The 27,636-nt window shown below is 46.7% G+C and overlaps 2 protein-coding genes across 7 annotated transcripts in view; both read left to right on the top strand.

Annotated features, from left to right (window-relative positions):
- The window catches only part of LOC144379613 (uncharacterized), a 222,251-nt gene extending 216,051 nt beyond the window's left edge, over positions 1-6,200 (top strand). Inside the window, exons 5-8 of the mRNA XM_078059672.1 lie at positions 676-795; positions 3,334-3,382; positions 4,879-5,672; positions 5,753-6,200. Coding sequence (XP_077915798.1) covers positions 676-795; positions 3,334-3,382; positions 4,879-5,024 — 315 coding nt within the window. The 3' untranslated portion in view covers positions 5,025-5,672; positions 5,753-6,200. The remainder of the gene's footprint in view (positions 1-675; positions 796-3,333; positions 3,383-4,878; positions 5,673-5,752) is intronic.
- On the top strand, positions 5,666-27,636 carry KEL (Kell metallo-endopeptidase (Kell blood group)). Of its 6 annotated transcripts, XM_078059665.1 has the most exons (20): positions 5,666-6,383; positions 8,330-8,374; positions 8,700-8,787; positions 9,091-9,238; positions 9,539-9,715; positions 11,213-11,337; positions 11,678-11,824; positions 14,936-14,998; positions 15,098-15,286; positions 15,518-15,666; positions 16,701-16,830; positions 23,127-23,237; positions 24,387-24,485; positions 24,738-24,815; positions 25,252-25,352; positions 25,526-25,636; positions 25,779-25,846; positions 26,060-26,229; positions 26,577-26,672; positions 27,358-27,636. In XM_078059665.1, exons 3-20 carry the CDS (start codon positions 8,746-8,748, stop codon positions 27,517-27,519), a joined length of 2,166 nt encoding a protein of 721 aa, XP_077915791.1. In that variant the 5' UTR covers positions 5,666-6,383; positions 8,330-8,374; positions 8,700-8,745; the 3' UTR covers positions 27,520-27,636. The 6 variants fall into 6 exon arrangements, with proteins under 6 accessions (XP_077915791.1, XP_077915794.1, XP_077915792.1 ...); XM_078059668.1 differs by lacking the exon at positions 5,666-6,383 and having other exon boundaries at positions 7,832-8,374; positions 8,705-8,787; XM_078059666.1 differs by lacking the exon at positions 5,666-6,383 and having other exon boundaries at positions 7,832-8,374.

Here is a 27,636-nt window from a genome sequence, read left to right as displayed (position 1 = left end):
AAGCACCCTTCAATTTAAACACCTAAAGCAGAATTCTCTACATGTACCCACTCATCCTCACTCAATTTTCTTTCCCTTAGGAAATGGCATCAGAATTCATAGAGCTCTACAGGTATCAAATCTAGGTATTATGCTTGCTACGTCTCTCTCATCTCATCTCATCTCATCTCATCTCACATGGAATCCATCAACTGGTTCTATTGGCACTATCTTTGAATATATCTAGAATTCTACTGCTTCTTACCACCTCCATTGCTATTGCTTTAACTCATATGTTCATTTCTTGCCTGGATTTTGCAATGATTCCAATAGCCTCCTAACCAGCCTTTCTGCTTTTTTCAACACCACCTCCCCAGGTGATTGGCTAATACTTTAAAAATTGTCCAATGACTTCCCATCACACATAAAGGAAAGTTCAAAGTCTTACTTCACATCACTTGGCTGACTCCTTCACTCCTTTGACACAAATACCAGATCACATTATCAAAAATGGTGCTGCATTACCACTACCCTCCATCTCTCCCCTCTCCCCCCATTTCTGCTTTATTTTTTCTCACCACCTAAAATTGCAGTATTCATTTGTATACTTGTTTTGTCTGTCTATCTCTCCTGGATGCCAGAACACTTCATATACCCTTGTCCTGTCCCACCTCTATTACTTTTTTCTTTTTTTAGATCTACTCAGAAACTGAAAAAATATCTAAGCAAGAAGGTGACGTGGATGGAGGCCTGGAGAAGATGGTGCATTCTCTGAGGCTGTGGAAACTCCCATGTGTCATGCATGGTCAGAGGCAGGTACAATGAGCACAGTAGTTTCAACACATGCTGGGAATTAGAGTTTTCACACAAAATGGAGAAGCTATGACCTCAGTAGAGAACAGCTGTACTGATTAATGCCTACTAGAAATATAGAAAAGGTTTAAGAGTACTACCTGCCATCTATAAATAGGAGAATGGGAGTTGAAGTGAGCTTCACTCGGACTATCTTTCTAATCCTGGGGTGGAGCCAGAATGGATTCTTTATTTTTCAAGTGAGTCTCAATATATAAACAAAGCATGCTAGCTTTCATCCACCTCTCAGGGGAGAATCTTAACTTAAAGAAAGAATTAAAGAGTTATCTTATGGCTTCTCCAGGTACAGTGAGCATGGAACTTCTGCGAGAGAAGCTGGGCAGTCTCTTGACAGTCTTTGAGCCCTCAAGGGAATTTGCTGCCCCCAGGTTCATTTGGGGGAGGAACAGCACTCAGTAAGCTCAGGAGTAGTAGCCTGGACAAGGGTGCTTATCCTGTAGTTTCAGACATTCACAATTAGTCAGCCTCTGGATCATCTCTTTTTTTGGAGAACCACAAGTGTGATTCTGATCCTTCTTAAGAGTGGTTTGGCATTCCAGGATCAAATAACCCACCAGTCTTTTAAGCATAGATAGTACAAATCCAATAACATCCTTACATTTCAAACATAACATTGGCATCAAAACTCAAGCTGCTGTACTAAAATCAAGTGACATCTGCCAGTTCTATATTTATGGACCACAGGTATTAGAAAATGTACAAGACAATCTGGAAAGCACTGTAAAAAAAAATCATTTCAAAATAGGATTTCCTTGGGAAACTCCAGTCCTCAAAAGAGAATTGTCCTGGAGAGAATTGCCCTTACCAAGATAGCTACACAAGTAGATCTAGAGCAGGGATAGAGGGAAAATACACATTTTTCTTAAATCTGGAAATCTCATCTTGTTTATGAAGAGAAAACAACTGGGGACTAGACTTCAGAGAATCTGATTTTAGGAACCAAATGATGGGATGAGGACATAGTTTCTCTCTCTCCATTGTTAACTCCATCTCCTGAATATAAGCTCTACTTCCAAACAGGCTTCCAGCAGATCTGGGGCTAAATCTTTCTCCTTTATACTAGTCAAACCTGGATTGGGGTGGGGGTGGGAGCTTCTCTTCTCCTAACATACAGGAGTCTTGGACTTTTTAAAAACCAGACCAAGGTAGATCATGTGCCCACTCTTGAACCAATCACTGTGGCCAGGAGGATGCCAGGCACTGATTGATTATAACTGAGCTAATTGCATTGGTGAGGCAGGGGAGGGTGGGGGTGTGAAATGACTCTGATTGCCTTAGGTCAAATGGGGCCTGCCCCAAGTATGGTGGTGGAGTCAATCCACCTAAACCACATTTCCAATGGGGTTTGAATGGAAATGGCTATTGGGGAGTTCATTGGAGTTATTACTCGGTCCTGGATTTCAAATGATTTTTGTTTTCTTTTTTGTGTTTTTGTTTGTTTGTTTTTTTGTTTTGATTTTCAAATTTGCTATAAAGGAACGTGTTTTTTATAATAAAAAAGAAAATGGAGTGCAAAATAAAATAAAACTAGAAGCAAAAAGAACATATAGCAATGGAAAAATGTTAAAACTAATTTTAAAATGTTAGGCACAGTTAATATAATAAAAAAGATAAGTGAAATTTATGACTTTTTAATAAAAATACAATATTCAACATTGGATCAAGAAATAGAAAATCACAAGAACTGAGGGGGGAAATGGGTAAGTTATCAAAGAGGCATACTTCTTTCCTCTACCTACCCTATTCATCAGAATTTTAAATGTCTCTCTTTTTTTTTAAGACTTTATTTACTTTAGAGAGAGAGAGCAAGAGTGCGTGCGTGCGAGTGGGGGAAAGGGCAGAGGTATAGGGAGAGAGAGGCTCCCAAGCGGGCTTGTGCTGAGCAGGAGCCCAGGCGGGGCTCAATCTTATGACCTGAGATCATGACCCCAGGGGACACCAAGAGTCAGAAGCTTAACTAACTGAACCTAGGGTGCCTGGGTGGCTCAGTCCGTTAAGCATCTGGCTCTTGATTTCGACTCAGGTCATGGTCTCAGGGTCATGAGATTGAGCCCTTCCTGGTCTCTGTGCTCAGCAGGAGCCTAGCTTGCTTGGGATTCCCTCTCTCCCTCTGCTCCCCCTACCTCTAAAAAAAAAAAAATGAAATGTTTCTTTAAATTTTCAAAAAGTAAATGATCTCTTGTTTGCAAAATATGACACTATACTTATGGTGGATATTTGTCATGTTCGTGGCAGACAAAGATCTTTTCAACACCTTTCTAGAGTTGGGGAATTTCCCATTTTATAAATCCCCCTTCTCCAGGCTAGAAGCCAGGAGGTGCTCTCCCAGACTCTCCTGTAGTTAGGCACAGGCCATGATCTAGGTTTTACCAATCAGAGACACCTGCACCAGACATCACTTGCAAAGTGAAAAATAGTAGAAATAGTGTGGATCAACCTGGGGCAAATGTAGTGCCAGAGCTTCTGTTGTCTATTCGCCAGCATCGCCAGTGGGAGCCGCAGGGTCTGCACAGCGGTGCTTGCAGGAGAGGTACGTTGGCCAGAGCGTGGTGAGGTTCTGTTTTGTTTCGTTTTTTTTCTGCATAGCCTTTGATTCTGTCTCTCTGCCCAACCCATTGAAATTTGTGAAATTCCAAACATCATTGAATAGATTTCTTACTGAGTAAATTATACAGAATAGATTCTGTTGCTTGCAATAAAGAATTACACTAATACATTAACCAGTTCATTCTATGGGACAATTATAGAACCTATCTTGTAACTTAACAATCATTTTTAAATTATTTTTTTTATCTTGAGATACTTGAAGGTTCACAGGCAGTTGTAAGGAATAATATGAGAGACCCATGTGCCCTTTACTCAGTTTCCCCCAATGGTAACATCTTATAAAACTGTAGTACAATTTCACAACCAGGATATTTTTTTGTAATATTTATTTATTTAAGTGATCTCTACACCCAACATGGGGCTCAAACTCATGACCTCAAGATCAAGAGTGACACTCTTCCAACTGAGCCAGCCAGGTGCCCCACAACCAAGATATTGACATTAATATGGCATTGATACAATTAACATCCAGAACATTTCCACCACAAGAATCCTTCATGTCTCCCTTTTATAACCATGCAACTTCCATCCTATTTCTACCCCTGCTTATCCCCTGACAACCACTAATTTGTTCTCCATTTCTATAATTTTGGCATGTAAACTTTGTTATATAAATGGAATCATTAAGTATGTAATCTTTTGGGATTGGCTTTTTTTCACGCAGCATATGATTCATCCAGGTTGTCACATGTATTGTTACTTTGTTCCTTTTTATTGCTGAGTAATATTCCATGGTATGGGTTACCATGGTTTAACTATCCACCCACTGAAGGGTATCTGAGTTGTTTCCAGTTTGTTTATTATGAGTAAAGCTGCTGCAGATATTTGTGTACGGTTTTATGTGAACATAACTCTTTATTTCTTTGGGTTACATGCTCAGGAGTACAGTTGATGGATAATACAGTAGTAGCTTATTTAGTTTTTAAGAAACTGCCAAATAGTTTTCCAGAATGGTTGTACCATTTTACATTCCCACAAACAAGGTACGAGTGATCCAGTTTCTCTGCGTACTCCCTAGCACTTGGTTGCCAATATTTATTTTACGCATTCTGATACATAGTAGTGATATCTCATTAAAGTTTTAATTTGCATTTGTTTAATGGCTAATGATGTTGAACGCTTTTCAGTGTGCTTATTTGCCATCTATATATCCGTTTTAGAAATACCTCTTAACGTCTACCCTCATATTCTAATTGGATTGTTTGTCTTTTTAATATGGAGTTTTGAGAGGTTTTTAAAAATATATGTTTTAGATACTAGTCCTTTGTTGGATATGTAGTTTGCAAATATATTTTTTCCCAGTGTGTAGTCTGTCTTTTCATTCTCTTAACATGGCTTGTTGCACAGTGAAAATTTTTAATTTTGATGAAATCCAATTTGTTAATTCTTTCTTTTAATGATTTTGCTTTTGGTCCAAAGGCCTGAGAACAAGGAGCACCAATGTCCAAGGGCATGAGAAGATGGATGTCCCAGCTCAGGCAAAGGCAGCAAATTTGTTCTTCCCCTATCTTTTTGTTCTATTTGGTCATGTGGCAGATTGGATGATGTCCACCCATCCTCGGTAAGGGTGATCTTCCCCAGCCCTCCCCACAAGCTTCATTGAGATATAATTGACATACAACATTGTGTAAGTTTAAGGTATGTAATGTGATGATTTGCTACACATATATAAAGAAGGGAGCGGTGGCATGGAAAAATACTACAAAATAAAGGACAAAGATCTTCCTTTTGAGACGCTGTTGACACGTACACATTTCAAACTTCAGTCTCTGGGGCATTACATTACCTTCAAGCTTTTGCCATGTTCAACACCAACCCAACTATTATCTTTTAAATATATATATATATTTTATTAATCTGATAACCTAATTCAATAGGCATTATGTATTCTAGTCTTGTATCTATAAAAGAGAAAGTATATATGGAAATTAAAATATTAAAAGCAGTCCATCTAGACTTGTCACTAAAATTGTTTCAAAAACCATACATTTTTCTTTCCCAAAGGTGATCCCTAACTCTCAATATGGCTCCCTTTGAAAAAGCAATTAGAATGTCCTCAACCCTGACCCAGTGATCTGTTTCTTCCTCCTCTGGTCAGCCTGCCCAGCATTGCCTGTGACATCAAGGCTTACTCGGGTTCACTCGGATGGGATTTAGTGCTCCTTAGGAAGAAGTTTCTTAGTTGTTATCACTGAAATCAAGTGATCTGAGAGGTAAATTGTCACTGATGTACATACCTGAGAGTGCTATGATATGTAGGTAAATGTCCCATCCTTAATTTTGATGTTTTTAGCACTGTCGATGAGAGCTGGTTATGGACAACAATAAAGACATGATCTTCAAAAGGCGAAATGGATGTTTGAGAGTCTGGAGAATAACAGCCCCCAAGGCAGTCATAACAAGGTCAAGCCGTGAAGAATAGGTGGAAGAGTTTAGACAGAAGAAGATTCTGTTGAGGAAGAGCCTTCCCCAAAATAGAAACTCAATGACTGAGGGCTTCAATAGTGAAGGTTTTGCTTCAGTCCTGGCTCTGCTGATTGTTGATTTCATAACTTGGGGCAAGTGTACTGTACTTCCATGTATCCCAGTCTTCTCATCTGTAGAATGGGGAAAATAGCTCTCATCTCCCTCATAGAATTGAAGACTGAATGGAAAACATGTACGGGAGCAAAGCATTTATTGGAGTCCCTGGCACATAGGCAGTGCTCAGTAAAAAGTAGATACTATTGTTGTTATTATTATTATTTGGTATTACTATGGTATCAAACAAAAGATCCTGGAATTCGAATAGACCGCACCGAACACTGAGAGCTACCAGGAGGCGGTGTCTGCCAAGATGTGCCTGCTCCGAGAGCCTGTGGTTGCTAGCCTTGCTAGCCGGGGCTCTCTGGATGCCTACAGCCAGTTGTGCGGCTGCACTGGAGGTGTGTGGGGTGCCGGGGCCTGGCGGTGGTGGTGGTGGTGATGACTCACTACACAGTAGGACGTGGGAGATAAGGGGGTTATGCTCCTGAGGCAGCTCCCAGAACAGAGGTGACTTTGCCTCCAGGAGGCAGCAGGGTGGGGAGGGGCGGGCTGGCAACCCTGTTGCCATATCTCCATGGTTGGCTCAGCTTCTCTAGGAGAGACACTAAGCCCAGGCCACAGTGGCTGTTCACAGGGCTCATGGAACACAGCACACCTGTGCCTCAACCATCTCTTATCTAATCTGATTGTCCCTACTACCATTTTCCTAGAGAAACATCAGCCCAGAGGGCTTGACTGGGTAGGAAAGGCATGGGGAGGGGAATAGGTATGAGGGAAGCTAGAAGTTCAGGGTTGATTATCTGGGGAAGGGGAGATCAAAGAGAAGGTACAATTGATTTGCATCCAAACAGACCGAAAACCTCTAAAATCCCAAGTCATCATTTTGGTCTCAAGATGATGCCTACAGCAGCCCTTAACCACAATTCCACTTTCTACCACCAGCATCACCACTTTCTTGGTCATCCAGAAAAAAACTATGAAGCCCATCTGTGACTGTTACACTCACTCCCTCTTCCCCGACTCCATCAGCTTCCATGACTTTATTCCCTCCCATAAAGTTTTTCTGTCCATGTATTTACATCCCCTCCACTGTCAACCTGGGCCAAGCCTTCACTTCATTATTCCTGTACCACCCAAGTACCAGTGCGTCTCTTGTCTCTCATCTTATCAATCCAGATCCCCAGTACCACCCCAGCTTTACATGGCTACTATTTTCATCACATTAAACTCTTCCTCAGAAGACTTCAATCTCTCCTTTTGTGATGCCCAAAGCCCAGACTTTTCTTCATGACTTTCCTGATACTCTATAATATGGCCTCCATAGGCATGTTAGCTTTGTTCTAGTTCACTAACCATCGACGGGGAGCCTTACCTCCATCCCAACAAATGCACCATAGCGCAGCACTGATGTGGGCAGGAAATACTGCTGAGGTACCATTAGTGCGACTATCCTGTTTTGCCTGGGATGGGAAAACAAGGGACAGAGGTGAAATACCTTCTCTCAGAAATGTGCTCACTGCGACCGCGGGGGAGACCTCATTATGATGTGGGAAAGAGAGTTTCTGGCTTGGAATGCAATTAATTCCTACAAATCTTTAAAAAGCAACTTAGGTCAATAGGAAGGAAAAAGGGACACCATCCCTGCCACTAAAGATTTGCAATCACTAGGGAGATGAAGATGCATCTGTGTGGAAGAGAGCACAGAATGAAAGACTCAGTAATGCCTCATTCTTCCTAGAAGGTATGAGACCCTGTAAGGTGGGCAAGGCAAATATTAGACTCATTTTCTAGATTATAAAACGTTCTCAACTGCTTGAGAACTTAAGTGGCTTGTGTATTGTCACAGGGCTAATAATTAGCAGATCAGGGTCTCCTGGCTGTGCACTGCTTTGCCTGCAAACAGTAGCGTTATGACATACCCTGAGAGCCATCAAGCATTCCCAGGAGCTATGAGAGCTCCTGGCTAAGGTGGCATTTACCTGAGAATTGAAGGACCCGGGAGATTTCAATCATAGGAGAAAGGAGTAGAGAAAGAATATTCCAGAAATAAAGAAACTCCTTGAGCAAAGGCACAGAGCAGGACAAGAGGAGCCACCCAAGAGCAAGATTGCTTGAGGAGTGAAGACTCCCTCCCTTCTCCTCCCCTGAGAAGCTGAGATAAACGAGGAGGAGAGGTCTGGGTGTCTCCGGACTGATAAACAGACTCCACCCAGAGGCCAATAGCATGGGTATGGGGACAGGAGCGTCATGTGGCAGAAGTGCCCCTTCTCCAGGACAAATGAACTGGGGTTGGGGTAGGAGGGAGGCTATTTCCTGAACCCCTGTTTTCATACTCAACACCTAGGGCAGAACCAGGAAGCTTCTGGAAGCCAGGGAGGACTGACAGACGGCAAGTCCCCTGGAGAAAACCGTTCCCTTCTGGGGTCAGATGGCTAGGGTGGGGGTGGATGGCCCTGTGTGCGAGTGCTGTGCCCCCCCAGTAGAGAGGGGGGAATGTGAGGCTTGGAGAGCAGAAATGGGAAAGGAGAGGGAGGTATCCGGAGAGGGAGGAAAATAGGGGCGAATCCAGGGGAGGGGCCCATTCTGAAGCCCGTCTGGGAACACTGCCCTGGATGATAGCGCCTGTGCGACAGGAAGCGTCAAAACGACCTGATATAACTCTCTTTCATGCACCCCCTTCCTGAACCAGCTTCTCTCCCCTCCCTCCTCCTCAGTTCAGGAGGGTGGAGACCAGAGTGAGGAAGAACCCGGGCCGGGGGAATGAGCCGGGCAGGTGGAATGAGACCTCCCTGGAACCAGGAGGTAAGTGCCGTCCTTGACCCTTGTGGGGCAGATGGATGACGTCCTTTCCAGCTCTAACATCCCACAAACTCTCACCCCTCACAGCCCGCTTGGTCCTTACCCATAACAGGCGGTGTTTCTTGTTTGCACATCTCTCAGGGGGCCAAATAGGGCTGGGTTTGGGGAGAATGAGGAGAACTATCTCTCTACAAAGGGGCCCTGGCACTAACTTTTTCTTTCTCTCTCCTCTCCCCTTTCTCTTCCTCACCCCTCTCTCCCAATCCCCTCCATCTTGTGGTTTTCACTTCCTGGTTCCCTGCACAGAGATCTCCAGAAGAAAGGCTGCCCACTGCCACTGAACCTGGCGGACAGTGGTCCATGGTCAGGCGGGTGCTAACGGCTGGCCTGCTTTTCAGTGTGCTCCTTGGTTTCTCTGTGCTTTTGGTCTACATCTTCCGGAGCTGTGGCCCTAGTAAGCAAGATCCTGGAATCCCCCAACCTAGTCAGCCCTTCCTCATTAGGGGCAGCATCTGCCTGCCCATCATCCTGAGGCTTTGTGCCCACGGACTTATTTACCACTCGTTCTACCTGACCCTCACCTCCCTCCCTACTTCCCCACTTCTTCCTCCCCATCCTGCTCCTGGTCCTGTCCTTCTCACGGGGTCCCTCTCCCCTTTCTTCACCAGGCCTTCCTTTGCCTAGCCCCTTGGGGGAGCCCTGTCCCTTTGTCTCTCCCTCTCTCCCTCTCCCAGTTCTGAGCTTTTCCCCGCAGGCCCCTGTAAGACTCCTGTGTGTTGGGATCTCCTGGCTCGTTACCTGGCCTCTGGAAACACCAGTGTGGCCCCCTGCACCGATTTCTTCAGTTTTGCCTGCGGACAGGCCAAAGGGACCGATTATTCTTTCCAGGCTCTTGCCGAGGAGAACAAGAGCCGACTTCGGAGAATCCTGGGTGAGGCACTCTGGGCAAGTGGGTGGCTCTGAGCCTAGAACTATCTTGCTGTCCCGAACCTGTGTGCTTGTGGGACAGCTGGTTTGCTTCTCCGTCACCGCAGCTTGCACCTCAGTACCTCCCCCCTTCTCTTCTGGTCCCTCTCGTCATCTTTCCTTTCCTGCTTGCCCAGGACTACGAGTTCTCTTCAAGCTCTCCCCTTCTTTGTTACTGCCCCTAAATGTTCTGTTTCTCTCCTGTGCCTGGGACCTGCCCCACCCATGTCCCCTCAACGCCTGCTGCACATAAGCTCATGTGTCCATCACCCTCAGCCTCCAGCCCCCCACTCTGCGTGTCTTCTAGCGCCCCACCAGTGGTCAGTGTCATCCTCTCCTTCCCGGCACTTCCCGGCCCCCTCTCACCATTATCTCCTGTTCTCCATGGAAACCTTGGACCTTGGTGTGAAAGCTCGACTGGACAAACGGGGATACTGGGGCTGGCTGGTTGGGATGATGTGGCCAGTGGGGTGAGAAGTTGGGGGGGTATCTGGCTGTGCGCCAGGGAATGGATCCAGACAGGAGCAGAGGGTGTTCTGGCAGAGGAGAGGGCCCACCTAAAGCCCTGGGGGTACAGAAGAGGCTATGCGTGGAGAAGACAAAAGAACCGACAGGAGAAGTCTGGGGGAGGAGCTGCGGCTGTCTAGGAGGTTGGAAGTGGGTCCCAGGGAGTCGGAGGATGGTGGTGAGGATGGGGGAATAAGATGGGGTACGATAGGCATGCATTTCCAGTGTCAGGAAGCTGAGGGAGCTGAGGGAGCGTGTCGCGGTATCCGCTGGAATTTGGGACATATGAATGTATCCCTCTGCCCTCCTATGGATGGAGAAAGAATGGAGGCAGGCCTTCCCTTGGTAGTGGGGCCATGCTTCCAGTTAAGGCCCAGAGATGAAAATGTATGCTCAGGACAAATGCTGTTGCCCATGAGAGAGTGAAGGGTGTAGGGGGCTGAGGGACAGGTGGTGGGTATTACAGGGTGGCTGATTCCAGAACATTCGCCTTCATGTTATTGCCATGTGTTTGCTTGTTTCCTGGGGTCCCGAGAGAGGGTCTGGACCCTGTTTCTTCTCCTTGCTAAGCCTTTCCGGATGAGTTTTCCTCCCTCTAATCCCTCAATGTTCTCTGGTTTCCTCAATTTTTCTTATCTCTTCACTCACCTCCTTCCTGCCTTCCCTTTGCACCCTTTCTCCTGTACCCAGAGGTGCTCCTAGGTGTTCTCGTCTCTTCCTTCTTTCCCATGTCTTTTCCTCCCTGATTCTCTTTCGTGTCCCCTTTGTTTTTCTCAGTCCTGCCCGCACTCCCTCTCCCTGCACTTGTTCTCGCGTCGAGCTGATCCAGCCCTCCCATCGTCCCACCTGTCTGCATCCTCCCCTTCCTTCCATTTCCCTGGGGGGTCCTCCCTTTCTCACCTACCTTCTCTGTTCAGCTCTCTACTCCTCTAATTTTCTCATGCTTCCTCTCTAGAAGCCCCAGGTTCCTGGCATCTGGGCTCTGGGGAGGAGAAAGCCTTCCAGTTCTACAGCTCCTGCATGGACACAGATGCCATTGAGGCTGCTGGGGCTGCCCCCCTCAGACAAGTCATTGAGGAGGTGAGACCCGGGGCCGGGTCTAGATACATAATGCATTTCTAGACACATAACATGTAGGATCAATGTGTGCTCAGTGCTGCCCCCCCTTTTTATTCTAGAAAGGGGGGAGGGTGTCTCTTTCCTAGGGATCTCCAAGTTCCAGGAGGGAGATGGAAATGGCAGTACCCTCTGGAAGCATGAGGACTCTGGGTGCAGTAGAGAAAGAAGGATAGAAGTGGGGCCTGGAGGGCTCCAAGCACTGAGAGTAGCTGTCAGGCAGTAGCAGCTGTCTGAGGAAGGGGGTGGGGGCAGGTCTCCCAGGCCATCCCCCTATGCTGAGCCTTGTCTCTCTGCTTCCCAGCTCGGAGGCTGGCGAATCTCCGGTAATTGGACTTCCTTAGACTTTAACCGAACTCTGAGACTTCTGATGAGTCAGTATGGTTATTTTCCATTCTTCAGAGCCTATCTGCAACCTCGTCCAACCCCTCCATACACGCCAGTCATCCAGGTGAGGGATGCACTGGCAAAAATGCAGTAAGACCTGGGCCTGCCTCGTATTCTAGCCTAGCATTTCCTATGGAAGGTTGGGGGCTGGAGAGAGAGGACAAATGTGCAATGTGGGAAATATCCCTATCTTGAGGGAAAATTATTGATGTGACAGCCAGGGACACTAGGTGAAAATTAGGGAAAGAAGCAGTAGGGCCAGTCCGGAGAAGACAGACGTAGTTTCTATCTTCCTTACTGTTTATCTGGATAATCCCTACTGCCTCTTAATTAGCCCTCTTATCTCCAGTATTGCTCTCCTCTTATCTACTCTTCATTTTTGCTAGAGGGACCTTTCTAAACCAAGAGCTAATTATGCTATTGGCTCTGTTTAAATGCCTCCAATGCCTTACCAGGTCATCATGATCTAGTTCTTAATCCTTAGCAAAGCATTGCAAGTCCTTTTGTGATCTGACCCTTACACACTTCTCCAGCCTTATCTCCAGCCGCACCCCTTGTCCCCCTTAAACCTCAAGCCACTCTCCCTTATAACTTCAAGAATATTCCTCAATTCTTTGACTGTATGACTCCTTTTGCTTGCAACACTACTGCCCAACCCCCCAAACTCAGCCTGGAAAATTCTTACATATTTTTCAAATTTGGGGTTTGATATTTATCTCTTCCAGGCAGACTTCACTGACACCCTAGTTATGAGATAGGTAGACCCCTCAGTCCTCCCACTTCCCAAACTCTCATCATTGAACACCGTGTTAAAGGCCATGAGCCCCTGAAGAATAGGACCACACCTTATTCACCTCTGTTCCTCAGGATCTAGTAGCGGGCCTGGCAGCCAGAGGCCCACAGCAGGTGTTTGCTAAACAAGTAAATAAATAAAAATGTTGAAGGTATCAGTATTGTGGTAGGCAATGGAATGCCATCTATTTAGCTCCTGCTCTCAAAAATTCCACAGAATTATATGGGGATGAATATACAAGAAAAGCTGTTGTTAATCAGTATGAGGCATTCTAGATTTCTGTTCTAAAGGGTATGTTCAGGAGCTTAACTGGTGTGGCCTTTAGGGAGTAGTTAAGATCTGAAATGGTTAAGGAATGGCTCAGAGGGGGGAGAATGTGAGCTGAGCCTTGAAACATGGTTGAATCGCATAGGTGAAGGTGAAGCTAAGGGCATGAGGAGGGCTTTGGGAAAGTCCTGAGCTAAGGGAAGAGGCTGGGATGGTGTAACTCCTCTGTGGGGTCAGTGAGAAGGCTGGTTTATGGAACAGAGGATTTGGGGGAGGGGTGAGGTGCGGTGGGAGATAGATAAGAGCAAGACTGAAGACTCGAGGTTGGGCCTGATTATTCCTGGCCTCAGAAGCCAGATGGAGGTGATCACGTCGACTTAATAGAAAAAAAAAATGCTGCTGGGTCCTTTCAAATATGATGGCTGTGCATTGCACTTAAGCAGAGGCAGCAATTTTAGAGGTCAACCTGGAGATGTTGGAGTCTAGATGAGAAATTTGGAGCTTCTGAACTGAGATGATTGTGAGGAATTGAAATGGAAAGAAAAGGTCAGGCATGAAGATTTAGGCAACTTCATCCCAGTGGTGATGGTCCATGGTGCTTCGAGAGGACTTGGCGACTGACTGAATGTAAATGCAGAAAATGGAGAAATTGGAAAATGACCCCAGAGTTTTGATGTGCTGTGAGTGGGAGGAGTGTGGTTACCATCCAACTGCAGACTGGATGGACTCTGAGGAGAAAAATAGGTAGACAGAATGGACTGCAGAGGGAGCACCCGCATAGGGGTCTGGGGGCAGGGAAGGGGAGTCAGACCAGCGTGGCTGAGCCACAGAGGATGGGGGAGGAGCGTCTCAGGAGGGATGGGTCACCATGGATTCCAGAGATTTCTGAGCTCAGAGATAAGGAATGAGAAGACACCATTGGGAAACTTCTAGAAAAGAGTATCAAGACAGTTTTGGAAATGGACAGATTGTACAGAGTTTAAGAGGAAGGCAGGGGGTTGAAGCAGAAACATAGATGACTTTTAGTTCTTCAAAATGTGGACATAAATTGTGACAGAGGAGCCATGTGAAAGATTTTTCAAGATGGGGGAAGTGTACAGCTCGAAGTGGGAGCGGGATATTGAAGTTGGAGCAGAAAAAGGCAAAGTGTGGGAGCAAAGATCTTCAGAACAGAATCAAGGACATGCCAGGACTAAGGTGGGGCAGATGAGGTAAGTGAGTCACTTACCTGTGCGTGAAATCAAAGAGGATACCAAAAACAGTAATCAAACTATTTTAATATTTTTTTAAAAAATCAAAGCCAATGCAAAAATCCCTTATAAACAAAATATCAAATTTTTGTTCATTGTGGATTTTTTGAGGAGATTATTTCTCCCCAAAATGGACCAAAATTTTATTGCAGACTTTAAAAAAAATCTTTAATTTTTCTTCAAAATGGAAAAAAAATACACTTTGGATTTTCGGGAAAAAAATCCATGATGAAAAAAGCTTTGATATTTTAGTCAGCGTGGATTTTAGCATTGATCTTTTTTTAAGATTTTATTTATTTATTTGACAGAGAGAGACACAGTGAGAGGGAACACAAGCAGGGGGAGTGGGAGAGGGAGAAGCAGGCCTCCCGCGGAGCAGGGAGCCCAATGCGGGGCTCGATCCCAGAACCCCGGGACCATGACCTGAGCCGAAGGCAGACGCCCAACGACTGAGCCACCCAGGCGCCCCTAGCATTGATTTTTATTTAAAAAAATACCAATTAGGATATTTATCTTGATTACCATTTTCAGTACCTCTTAAATCTTGCACCTGAGATAGTTTCTCACTCCCTTAACTCTAGACCTGGTCCTAGCACAGGGGATGGCTCCCTTCAGGACACGGATTAGTATGCTTCTTTCTTGATGAGCACCCCCAAACTGGTTGAAATACCCACCCTGTTTTGACATTTCCATGCCTAGACTCTTTTTCTCCATCACTCCTGGCCCCAATCCCTCCCTTTCTTTTTCCTCTCTGCTCCTTCTCTGTGTCCTGAGGCCATCTTCCATGGTACATTCCCCTCCTCCCCACACCTGTCCTCTCCTTCCTCCATGCTCCCTACTTCTCTCCAGTATCTCTTGTGTCCAGATAGACCAGCCAGAGTTTGATGTTCCCCTCAAGCAAGAGCAGGAACAGAAGATCTATGCTCAGGTAAGATGGCTCCATGCACAAAGGTCAGGTCCTGACCTCTGATGCTCAGAGAAAGGCAGGGGCCTCTGGTGGCTGTGACTGAGGTTGCCCCTCCCCCAGATTGTGCGGGAATACGTGACTTATCTGAACCAGCTGGGAACCTTGCTGGGAGGAGAACCAAACAAGGTGCAAGAACATGCCTTCCTGTCCATCTCCATTACCTCGCAGCTGTTTCAGTTTCTGAGGCCCCTGGAGCAGCGGCGGGCACAGGGAAAGCTCTTCCAGATGGTCACTATTGACCAACTGCAGGTGCCTTGAACTGGGGACTGGAGGAGGATGGGCATGAGGGCTTCCCTCCTAAACTTTCTTATTCTCCTGATCTCCTTTCTCCTCATTCCCTAATTCCTTCCCATCCCTAACTTTCCTGGTTCCATCCCTTCCCCCCAAAACCCCCCTCCCCACTCCCTGTCAAACCCTGAGGGAAGGGAAACCTCCTCTCCTCAATCCCATCCCCCTCAGCCTTTGTGTCCCTCCTCTAAGGAAATGGCCCCTGCCATCGACTGGTTGTCCTGCTTGCAAGCGACATTCACGCCAATGCCCTTGAGCCCCTCCCAGCTCCTCTTGGTCCATGACCTGGAATATTTGAAAAACATGTCTCAACTGGTGGAAGAGCAGCTGTTGAAACACAGGTTTGCCTCAGGTGGGATCGGGGAAGTATAAGGGCAATGGAAAAGGTCTGAGGACCCAGAGGCCTCAGGGACAAAGAAGATTATGGAAAATGCATGCTGATAAGGTCCTCCCAGGAAGATGGAAGGGATCCTCGGACACAAAAGGTTAGAGAAGGGTTGGGGTGGATGGCCCAAGAGGGAATGGAGGGAACAGGAAATATGAGATGTTTGGGGGGCACAGGAAAGGGAAAACACACATGAAATGAGGAATACAAGTGCCCAGAAAGATACAGGGTTTGCTGGGAGTAGAACCCAGCCTGTGAAGAGCCTCTAAGCTATAGGAGATGCTAGATGGCCAATCACTAGGGACAGGGAAGGCATTTGTGTCTTGTCAGCAGCTGGGAGGTGTGGGCAGGAGGTGGAGGCACATGAGGCCAGTGGATGAATGAGGTGAAGGCTGGGGGTTCTCTGGGGGGAAAGCTGGAGGAGAGGCCATTTCTCAGCTGTGAGAGGATTCTGAGGTCCTTGTGGGTAAGGGTCTGTGTTGGGCTGCCATCCCCAGTGCCTGGGTGGCCACTACCTGAAGACAGCAGCTTCCTTTCAGGGGCTCGGGCTCAAGGCCCTTCTTCATAGTAACTCAGTGGCAGCAAATTCTAGAAATTCTTTGTGAAGGAAGCTAAGGGCCATTCTTGTGGGTGTGAGCAAGTTTATGTAAGGTTACAAATCAGATGTAAAGTGAACTGAGATTTCTTGGTTGTGGAAGTAGATGAATCTGTTGGTTAAATTCTTTAAGTCCAGTGTTCCTCTAGCTCAGACCCTTCACTCCCTGTGACTTGAGAAGTCACCTCTGCATCTAGTTCCTTCTACAACCGTTCTCCAAGCCACACCAAGAAAAGCTCTTCTTAACTTATTCCAAGGTCAAGCCCTTATTTTCTATAGATACAGAAGAGAAGGGCCTTCCCCCGGGAGTATCACGGTGACTACACAAGGGGAGGCTGTTCTCGAGGCACCCCCAGAGCCCTGGGTGTATGTGTCCATCTCTTTTCCCTCCGCAGAGACTTTCTGCAGAGCCACATGATCTTGGGGCTGGTGAGGACCCTTTCTCCAGCCCTGGACAGTAAATTCCAGGAGGCACGCAGATCGTTGATCCAGAAACTGGGGGAGCTGACCGAAAGACCACCCATGGTGAGGAGAGGAGGGGATGAATTTTCCCAGAATGGGGGCTAAAGGAGCATTTGACATTTTGAGGGATAAATGTTGGCATATCTCTCCCAGAGAAAGGGTATGAGGGCAGTGCCCTTCAATGTCTGGTGTTTCTATAGAAGCAGACAGGTTGGGCATACGGTACTTATATTGAGGACTGAGATGCCAGGTACCAGACATTTACACACATCTGGCTACTTTTATGGCCTTTGGCTGAGTATTAAGGTATAAATATAAGACTCTACAATGATCAACAATTGCTTTTCCTTTGTCATGACCTTTAAACTATTTACCTAGTTATCCAGAGCTCTGTGATTTAAGGACGTGGACCTAAAGCTTAAGATTCACTGGGACATGAGTAGCTGGCAGTGGCCTTTCCTCTATCTACGTGATTCCAGTGTTTGATGTTCAAATGCACTTCACAAAGAGTTCATCTCTGACATCTAGTGGGATCTGTTGGGCCACAACATGGGCTTTGTGGTCCAGATCCCGATATATCTGAGGTGGTGGCTGTGTAGCAAACACACTAACCCAGGTCTCCTATGTCACATAAAATGTGGAGACACTCCTTTACCAAGAACTTTGAAACCCTAGGTCAGACACGTCCAAATGCAAGCAAAGGTATCTAGAACATTAGATGCTCCAACCTCAGTCAAGGCCTCAGTGTAGTCTTGAAAATCACTGCGGTTTCTTTTTCTTAGTCATTTGTGGACCCTTTCTGTGGCTTGGAGAAACTCACTGCTTTGGCGACCCGAAGCATCTGTGGAATTCAGAGAGGGAAAATGTATGCATAGGGACTGCGATGTCGTTATTGAGTATTGGGAGTGAGATATTTTTCTAAACCCTTTAGATATGTATGAACTGATTTAGTCCTCTGAAGAATTTCATGAGGTAGGCATATCATTTATTCCTGTTTTATGAGGGGGAAATTAAGCTACAAAAGCTAAGTAACTTGCTCAAGGTATTATAGCTAGTAAGTTGGTAGAGCTAGGATTTGAACTCTGGTAGTCTGGCTTGAGGGTCTGTGCTTGATCGCTGTGGTAAGAATAAAACAAAACAAAACAAAACACTCCTTTTTAGGACTTTCACTCAGGTGGGCAAGTCCCCAAGAAGCTTCTACCCAGCCTTTCTCTTGACACAGATGAAGCAGACAGAGCTCCAACTCCTCTTAGTTGGCATTGCTACAAAATCCCTGGCAACAAACAGCTTCCTGTCAATCCCAGAACCATGGTCTGATGGCACTTCTTGAAGGATGTAAGTGTGCCGATACTGAAATCACACTTGAAGAACTTAGAAGACTTACAAATTGCTAAAGTTGCCATCCTTTATATACTTATATACCTCCTTTATATCCAATTTGTCCATCCTCTTATACCCATTGGATTATAGCTGTCCTTGGGCTTGAAAGCTGAGTCAAGTTCTACCAACAAATAGAATAATAGCTAATGAACAGTGAATGTTATTGTATGTCAGGCACTGCTTGGAACTCTTAGCGTGGGTGCTTTTATTTAACCCTCCAGAAACACTCCGAGGTCCTCAGAAGGGGCAAGTAACTTTCCCCAGACCACACAGCTCATTTAGTGAAGAAACAGACCCCAAAACAGACCTGTCCACCTCAGGAGGCCATGTTTTTAATTACATACTATGCAGGATTGAGAAATAAGTGAGTAGGAAAACAGAAAATGGGTTGGAAAATTCTTTCTACAAAGGTCAAGATAGTAAATACTTTTGGTTTTGTGGCCCATATGGTCTGTGTTGCAACCACCCAGCTTTGTCCTTGTAGCACAAAAGCAGCTACATGCGGAGTAAATGAATGGGTGTAGCTGTGTTCCAGAAAGACTCTGGCTCACACAACAAACACTGAGAGTTCCCAAGAGGGAGACCTGAGGGAGGGTTTGAATGGCAGTGGGATCTCTGTGCTGGAGGTAGGACAGAGGCAGTTATCTAGAGAGTTGAAAGGGTTTTCTGGCAAAGAAAGGGACATCATTTCTTTGGGACAAGGCATGGAGCAGGCTGGCTAAACTTTGGGGCCACGTGGGGGATCCCCCTGTAGCTCTGGCTGAGAAGAGATGATGAGGCACGTGTGGAAGGTTCTGCCTGCTTCTGCTGGCACAGAGAGCCAAAGGGAGGAAATCAGAGAGGGATGGAGGGGGCCCTCTGGGGCCCAGTAGGCCACTGGCAGGCCTTGGCTTTTCTCGGCATGAAATGGAGGCCTACAGAAAGATTGATCTGTTTTATGTTTCAAAAGAACATATTTTGAAGGTAAGCAACAGGCTCTCTGATGGATGTGTGCCATGAGGAGAGGAGAGTCGGACATGTCCAAGGCGCCGGCCTTGATGTGACCAAAATTCATGGTCCTACCCAATGGTTATTAATTGCAGATTTCTATCCATATTCTTTGGAATGAATTCTAATTTATAGCGTCCTAATTCAGAAATACTGTATCTCATTATCTGGCAATATTTTGTTGAATAATTTTGAATACGTAGTCAATGAAATGGCCGTTAAGCCAGGTCTTTCTCTTATTAAACTTGAGAAGCTGAATTTGGGGAAGTAAAAGCAGAAGGTCACATTTGTACCTGTGGAGTGAACTCTTTATATTCATCCCAACATCCTGACTTGTTCAGGTGATTTTAGCCTTTGTTCCAGTCCTCTGTTGTATTACCTTTCCCTTCCCACTGTTGGTCATTTGCAGTTTTGTTTAGTGTATCTTCATCTGGACTATGATTAAAATCCCGAAGAAGGAAGAACAGCATGTCAGGTCATTGAAGACCTAGCATTAAATACATCAGTTCATTTATGCAACAAAAATGTTTACTGAGCACCTACTCTGTGCCAGACACTTCTCTCTGCACTTGGGATACCACACGAACAAAAGACAAAAGCTCCTGCCCTCAGACTCTGATATTCTGATGAAGGAAGAAAGACAATAAACTAAATAAAATATGTTCAGTGGCGATTACTGTTACGGAGAAAGAAACCAGGAAAGGGCGAGATGGCGTGCTAGGTGGGGAGCGTGTTGCAGTTTTTGGTAGGATGGTCAGGGAAGCTCATGCGGACTTGGAGTCATTAGTCACTGAGGTTTCATTATGGTTCAGCCAGCTAAAAAGTCACACAAATTACACTACCTTCCAACACAGATTTCTGCATCTCATTTGCAAGGACTTAGTTTATGGCTTTACCAAATGCCTCCATGAAACCAATGGCAACACAGTGAGGGAGTACATTAAGGTTTACAAAGTGCTTTCAATGTAGTGTTTCACCTGGTCTCCCAAGCAATGCAATGGGGGAGGCAGGACAAGTTTTACTCTCCTGTGGACAGCTCCTGTAACGAAAGGGCAGGGGTTAATAATCCACATTTAGTAAATGTTGAATTCTCTGTTTAGGGATAGTATCATGGTGGTTCCTTGAGGATGAATCCGGCCAATCGACGTGTTTTCTTGGCCCTAAAGCTTTTGACAAACTTTTAGCTAATCACCAACAGTTAAAAATTAGGAGATGGCACGCCAACAGTCACATCTCCAGCATTTTTGTGTGCATGTGTGGTAAACGTAAAGCGTAGGCAGCAATGGGCTAACATTCTTCAGGGGTCACAAATGAGCGGGTGCTGAGTGAGGCAGCTCTATTCAGCCTGGGTGTGTTCTGCCCATTGACCCTTGTCCCTCTGTGCCCCGTGGGTCTGACGCTGCTTCTCAGTTACGCCACCACGTGGCCCGTATCCGAGTCCGTGACTCCTGGTCTCTGGGTTATCCAAGTTTGGTGAAGATTTTAACCAGAAAAATTGTTATTATTTTGGCATCACTTATCCTCGGTGATCCTCAGCGGATCCCTTAGTAGTTACATGCTGTTTCTCAAGTGTTCAGAAATGATCGGTTTAATGACTCATTCTAGAATTTCGTGTTGAAATTAACATTAAGGATTCCTGGCTGACCTGTAATCTCTAAAATTTACTTTCCCTCTACGGCAAGTTAAGAAAATTTGTGCTTCCCTCCAGAGTTCTAGAATTTTTTTCTGATTTCTATTATTTCTTAAATATTATTTATGGTTCTAAGGTTATATTTGCAACTTGTCTTCTGTTCCCTAAAATTAATCTACTGGGCTTCATTTTCTTGACTTTGAAGTATTTCTTTCATCTTTTATATTTTGGCAATGATTTTTTCCCCCTATATTTCTTTCTTTCTCTCTTTCTCTTTTAGAGAGAGGGAGCGCACACGAGAGAGAGTGAGGGGGAGGGGCAGAGGGATAGGAAGAGAGAGAATCTTAAGCAGGCTCCATGCCCAGGGCAGAACCCTATCTCATGAACCTGAGCTGAAATCAAGAATCAGACACAACTGACTGAGCCACCCAGGTGCCCCTCTTTTTCTCTATTTTTAATATATATGATATGCTCTATCATTCCATGTCTTGAAAGACAACGCAGATGCTCAGAACCCCCAGTAGAGGAATATATAACCTGTCAACTTCCACCCCAAGACCTGCATTTATTTATAGATTCTGGAAGTTATTTTCCTGCTCATTGGAGATGTGACCCAGCACAACTGTGACCAAAAGAATCCCAGAGTTTCACAGGGGTTAGCAATGGGTAGTTTGAGGTGGCATCTATGCTCTCCAGTAACCAGGTCAGAGCCTGCTGGGGCCCAGGCTATGGGGACAGGCACGGAGGAGGCAAAAGCTGTTGGAAAAATGGGCAGGTCTTAGCAAAAGGGATCAGAAAACAACTCAAGAACCAGGAGTTATAGAAAGGGCAGGCAGATCACACTACCAGATTCAAGGCTGATGTGTTTGTTGCTGCCCCAGGGGTGGCCCCTACCTCCCCCTGAACCCACCGCCAACAGCCTGATGAAAGTCAGTCTCAGATCCAGGCCTGTGATCAGGAGGACAGTGGGGGACGGACAGACACTGAAGGTGGCCAGCAGAGCCTGCCCTTGACCCAGTCATGGCTGTCAGATCCAGGTTCTCTTTCAATTCATCTTTGCTGTGCATGTTTGTGTTTTAGAGCTGCAACCAAGACACTATAGAAAGTGGCTGAGTCCTTATCCTCACAAGAGGGGACAAGAATAAACAAATGTGGGTAACCAGGTCTGGGGCAACCTTCAAAATTGTGAACGTCAGAACAGGCAGGCCCAGAAGTGTCTTCTTCAATGACAACAATACTGGCTTTCGCTTTTTGTTTCCTCTCTTGTGAGAAGCCTCTTAAACTCTCTCTCCAATCTTGGCACCAGAAAGCATAGTGGCAACCTAACTACCTTCCCTGTGAGGAGATCTGTGAGGAGTAAATAAGTTACAGGAATGAAGTCTTGTGACTTCATCCCACTTACCCCAAATTAGCATATTAGCTATTTTTCCAGAGTCCCAGATCAACCTTCCCCTAGGCCAGCTCTCTCACCCTCGGCCCCATCAGCATGTTTCTCAGTTGGCCTTGTGTCATCTCTGGGCCCACTTCATGGTCAGCTCCTCAAAGCCATCCACACCCACCACAAACACCTCCCCAGCATCTCTCTTGTGTTGCTCATTTTTTCTGTTCCCATACTAAGAACACCCCAGTTGCCAAGCCCCTACTGAGTTTTTGTCTAACCATCTGTCTGCCTTTGAAGTTGACAATATGTCCTTCATCTCATCCTCTTTTCCCTGATTTGGCCAAAAGTTTCTTAGCTCTCTGAATTCACGTTTAGTATTTTCTTTTTTCTCCTTCTCTTGCCAAACAATATGGCGTCTAAAATCCATTTTCACTCTGATCATTTTCTTCTTTGTAAGACAAAGTCCTACCAGATGATCCACGATAACCATTTGGAGAGTGGGGGAAGGTGGCAGAAAGGAGAGAGGAATTACCTTCTCCAATTTCCATTTTAATATGGGAGGTTGGCAGCCTTTACTGGGCTACCAGCGTGGTGCATGTGGCGGGTGGGAACTGGGTGGCCAACAGACTTGCTGAGGTGAGAGGTTTGCTATGTACTCCTCTCCTATCCAGGAGCCTTTCTGTCCTCCAGAAGGGTACCTCTGAGAGGATTTGCTTTCAGATTCAGTAGTCAATAAATAAGGATGATGTGCCCAATCCAGGCTCACAAGACTAATCCTGGAGGACATAGCCCTTTTTATTACCAAGTGGTAATAGCCCTATGTGTATCACCAAAAAGGATGATAGAGCAAAGTGAGACAAACCCAGAAAGATGGAGAAGAGAGCCTCCTCTGGGGGTAAAGGTCTAGACAAGATAGGCCTGGGGAGATGGATGAGGAAGAATGCTTGATGGGAGCCATTCATTCCAGCTTTGTCTCCGTAGCCTTCCCGCCCTCGATGGATGAAGTGTGTGGAGGAGACAGGAACCTTCTTCGAGCCTACCCTGGCAGCCTTGTTTGTCCGTGAGGCCTTCAGCCCGAGCACCCAAAGTGCTGTATGTGAGGGCTCTTCCCCAGCCCATGTCCCTCCACCCCTTCCCACCCAATCATTCTCTCTTAATTCTATTGACTGTGTCCTATTCAATGGTCTGGATGGTCAGGGAGTCAGGCAGTCACAGAGAGAGAGAGAGCACTATGAGAGAGAAGTCAAAGGTGGCCAGGCTGCATCCCTAGGGTTTGCATAGTTTTGCTATGGGACACAAGTGTGCACAACATGCACGGAATTTGGACAAGTTACCTAACTTTGCTGCTCTTGTGTTTCTTCAACCATAAAATGAGAAAATTGAACTCCATGGCCTTTAAGGCTACTCCCTGTTTATCTATGATTTTTTAACAACACAGGAAATGGCAGGAGAATGGAATGATATAATCTTAAAAAGTGCAAGTAAATGAATACTGAGCAGTCTTTGAGTGCCTACCATGTGGCTGATACTCTTGTAAGCACTTTGCATGAACTATTTTAATGACTAGTATCATCCTAATTTTAGAGAAGAGAGAACTGAAGCACACAGAGGTTAAGTAACTTGCCCAAGATTGGCTGCCAAATAGTAGAGTCAGGATTTGAGCTCAGGCTTCTGATATTGTCATCCATTTACCTCTATCAAGAAAGGATACAAACAAGATGGTAGATGGCTGGGAAAGCAGTAACCACACAGTCAGTTGTGAAGCTGGGAAGATTTTAGCTTGTTGGAAAGCTGAAATGCCCAGGAAGATGGAGAGAGGAAATGCAGGCCTTAATAAAGAGAGGGTGAGGACAAGGGCCCTCAAGAGCAGAGAAGGGAATGATGGTCCTCTTCCTCCCTCTGCTTTCTGAGTGGATTGCCTGGCCAAGGGTAAGGCCAATGGTGTCTCCTTCCCCTGGCAGGCTTAGATCTCTCCATGGAAAGGAACTGTCTCCCCCATTGACCTCAGGAGTGACCAGCTCCCATCCTCCCTTTCTGTGCATGGCACCTCCTTTCTGTCCCCACAGATCTCTGTGCTCTGGGTTTCTAGTCACCTAGTAAATATTCCTACTTTCTCTCTCAGAGATCTTTCCCCTTCTCTGGTAGCTCCTTGGGGCCAAGGCCCTTCCTAGAGGCCCAGTGGGCAGGACCCCAGACTGAGGCCAACCCTGATCCTGTTTCTCTATCCCGGCCCCTTCTCAGGCCATGGAACTATTCACTGCGATCAAGAATGCCCTCATCAGCCGCCTCAGAAGGATTCCCTGGATGGATGAGAAGACCCGGAAAGAGGCCCAGAACAGGGTAAGCTCAGGAGTGAAAGACAGGAGTCAGGAGTCAGAAGGGGTGGAATTGAGTATTGGATCCAGAGATCACACTGGTGGGAGGAGAGTGCAAAGGCACAAGGACACATGGCAAGTGTAAACACCAATATGCTGCACACACACACACCCTGGTGACAATATAAAAGGTGGGACCAGGGCAGTGAGCATGAGAAATTCCCTCTGATAGACTTGGAGTAGGTAGGTTTCTTCTACATTTTGTGTCTCTCCCCAGGTCACCCAACTGCAGGTGAAGATGGGGGCCCCAGAATGGGCCCTGGAGCCATCACTGGCCAGACAGGAATACAACGATGTGGGTCCCTGCCCTTGCCAGCTCCTCATTAGTCCTCAGCCCCCTGACCCGCCTGAGTGGCAGACAATCTGTTTACCCGGGGCAATCCTAACCAACTCCTTCCTTGCCCTGGTGTTGGCTGGGTTTTATGGGTGAAAATCCACACTGTGGGTCTTGCCAGCAGAAGAACAGAACCTTTTCGGGTCACGCTGAGTGTGTGTGCACGCATGTACACATGCATTCTTGTGACTTGCCTGAGTGTGTTTATCTGTGCACTGATTCATGTGAAGCCTGTCTGCCCTGACATGTGGTGGTGTCATTGTGCTGCTGTCCACTGTAGTATGGATGTCTGTGTGTTGGGGCTTATCTGTCTATGTTCAGATGTACCCATCAAGGTGTGTCAGTGGGTATCTGTATTTGTCTCTGTGTATCTGAGTCACCTCCTGCTTCCTCCCAGATACAGCTTGGACCCAGCTACCTGCAGTCCTTCCTGAGCTGTGTCCGATCCCTCCAAGCTAGAATTGTCCAGAGCTTCTTGCAGTCTTTCCCCTACCACAGGTATAAGAGCAAAGGGACACAGACCCTGCATCTCAGAGATACCCATTCAAGATTAGCAGCAAAGATGAGGGCTTGGGGAAACAGGAACAGCAACAGAAGTTGAGCGGGACTTCATGTCTGGTGGGCGGGACCATAAATGATGCAGCTGGTGTTCATATGTGCTCTTCCCATAGGTGGCAGGTGTCCCCCTGGGGGGTCAATGCTTATTATTCAATACCTGACCATGTGGTGGTCTTCCCAGCTGGACTCCTCCAACCACCATTCTTCCACCCTGGCTACCCCAGGTAGGGGCTGTTCCCTGAGGGTGGGCAGGGGATTTCCCAAGCGTGATGGACAGATGTTACGATGGATGGGACTTGTGGTCGGAGAACTGGGGTCAAAAACTTGGAAGGACTCTGGGAGTAAGACAAACCTCTGTCTCCCTAGAGCCGTGAACTTTGGCGCTGCTGGCAGCATTATGGCCCATGAGCTGTTGCACATCTTCTACCAGCTCTGTGGGTAACAGTGGACCATTGGGAGGTGGGGCCATTGGGAACCCAGGTGAAGGCCCCAAAAGAGGCCAAGAGGAGGAGAAAGGGAGGGCTTCAGGTGGGACAGTTCTGAATCCTTTGCAATGCTTCTGGGGGCCAGCCCAGTCTGTGGTAGCCAATTGTCCTCATCCTTACATGGCGCCTCACTATTTCTTTACCTGGCCCCATTTTCAACAGTACTCCCTGGGGGCTGCCCAGCCTGTGACACCCGTGCCCTACAGGGGGCGCTGCTGTGCCTGACACACCACTATGAGACCATTCCGTTACCCAGTGGAACCTCCTTCAATGGCTCTCGGACATTCCTGGAGAATGCTGCAGACATTGGGGGGCTGGCCATTGCACTACAGGTAACTCCCATCCCAGGAGCCAGGATCTGTTAATAGCCATTCCTTCTACCATCCCTCATGCAAATATAGTTGTAAAGCCTTCTGCCCTTCATTTCCCCACGGAACAGATGGGGATCCCCCTCCTACCCCACAGATCCCTCTTTTCTGGGATATCCATATATCTCTCACAAGTATGTGAGATATATAGTTTTTTTTTTTTCTCCCCTGGCTTAGACCAGTGTGTCTGTGCAAAACTTGGGCAAAAGGGCCACAAACTGGTTTTGGGTGTTGTGTGTAGGGCATCAGACTTGCAAATGGCCATGGGTCTGGAGTCTAAGGGCTACTCGCCATCCCACCCCCATATCCAGGCATACAGCAAGAGGCTGTTATGGAACCATGGGGAGACCATCCTGCCGAATCTGGGCCTCAGTCCTCAGCAACTCTTCTTCCGAAGCTATGCCCAGGTAGACTGCTGCCACCTCCCTCCACGGCTCTCTCCATGTCAGAGAAGTATCCTACTGCTAACGCTTAAAGAACGGCTCCTCCCTGAAATGCCTTCTCCCAAACAGCCCCAACTCTCTGCCACAGAAGTCCCCACTGTCATCCTTTCATACCTATCACCTGGGACCATCTTTTCATATTACTATAAATTCTTCTACCAAATTCGGGACCCCCTTCAAATAAAGAAAAAAAAACTCTACTGCCAAATCCCTCTCTCAGATGAGCCCAGCTTTTTCTTCTCTCATTTCTTCTCAAAACCGAGCCTCCAACAGACTGTCTCTAGACCACATTCCTTCTCGGAGACCTCACCCCCAGGTGTGGTCCCCACCTGACAGCACCCCCTAAGTCCCCCACCAAGACACTGCTCCCAATTCCTCAATACACTGAAAGACCCCCTCACAGAGTTTTTCCAATAAACCCCACCTCTCAGTCACTGACAAATGGTCTGAGTGCACAGCCCAGGCCCTCCCTCACACGCCTCCTACCAGATTAAGTGATGGACAGATGTGTGGCCTGATCCCTGCTCTCATCTCTGTCTGCTGTCTTTAGTCACCACCCTGGCATTGTTCAGCCTCGTCCTACTGACCCTGACCTTCCCTACGATTCTGCCTTTCTCCTTACCCTGGGCTCACCTCTCTTTCTCCACAGGTGATGTGTAGGGAGCCTGGCACCCAGGAGCCCCAGGATCCTCACAGCCCACCCACCCTTCGAGTCCACGGGCCCCTCAGCAACACCCCAGCCTTTGCCAGACATTTCCACTGTCCACAGGGTGCCCTCATGAATCCCTCCAGCCGCTGCCAACTCTGGTAACCTGGCTACCACAGAGACTTCAATTCAGATGTCACAACATCTCCCTGCTCCAACCATGGGATCAGGCAATAATCTCCTTTCTCCTTCCCTTCCAAAAATAAAAGCTGGCACTTGGCA

Source organism: Halichoerus grypus, chromosome 12 (genome assembly GCF_964656455.1).
Source record: "Halichoerus grypus chromosome 12, mHalGry1.hap1.1, whole genome shotgun sequence".
In the NCBI taxonomy this organism is placed as follows: Eukaryota; Metazoa; Chordata; class Mammalia; order Carnivora; family Phocidae; genus Halichoerus; species Halichoerus grypus.
Note: the sequence above shows the minus strand (reverse complement) of the source record. Positions and strands in the feature narration are given on the sequence as shown.

Coding starts and splice junctions, on each gene's coding strand:
- KEL (XM_078059665.1), top strand. CDS start 8,746: ATGAGCCGGGCAGGTGGAATGAGACCTCCCTGGAACCAGGAG. Junction 16,831..23,126: donor TGACCGAAAGACCACCCATG/GTGAGGAGAGGA, acceptor TTGTCTCCGTAG/CCTTCCCGCCCTCGATGGAT. Junction 26,673..27,357: donor TCTTCCGAAGCTATGCCCAG/GTAGACTGCTGC, acceptor CTTTCTCCACAG/GTGATGTGTAGGGAGCCTGG.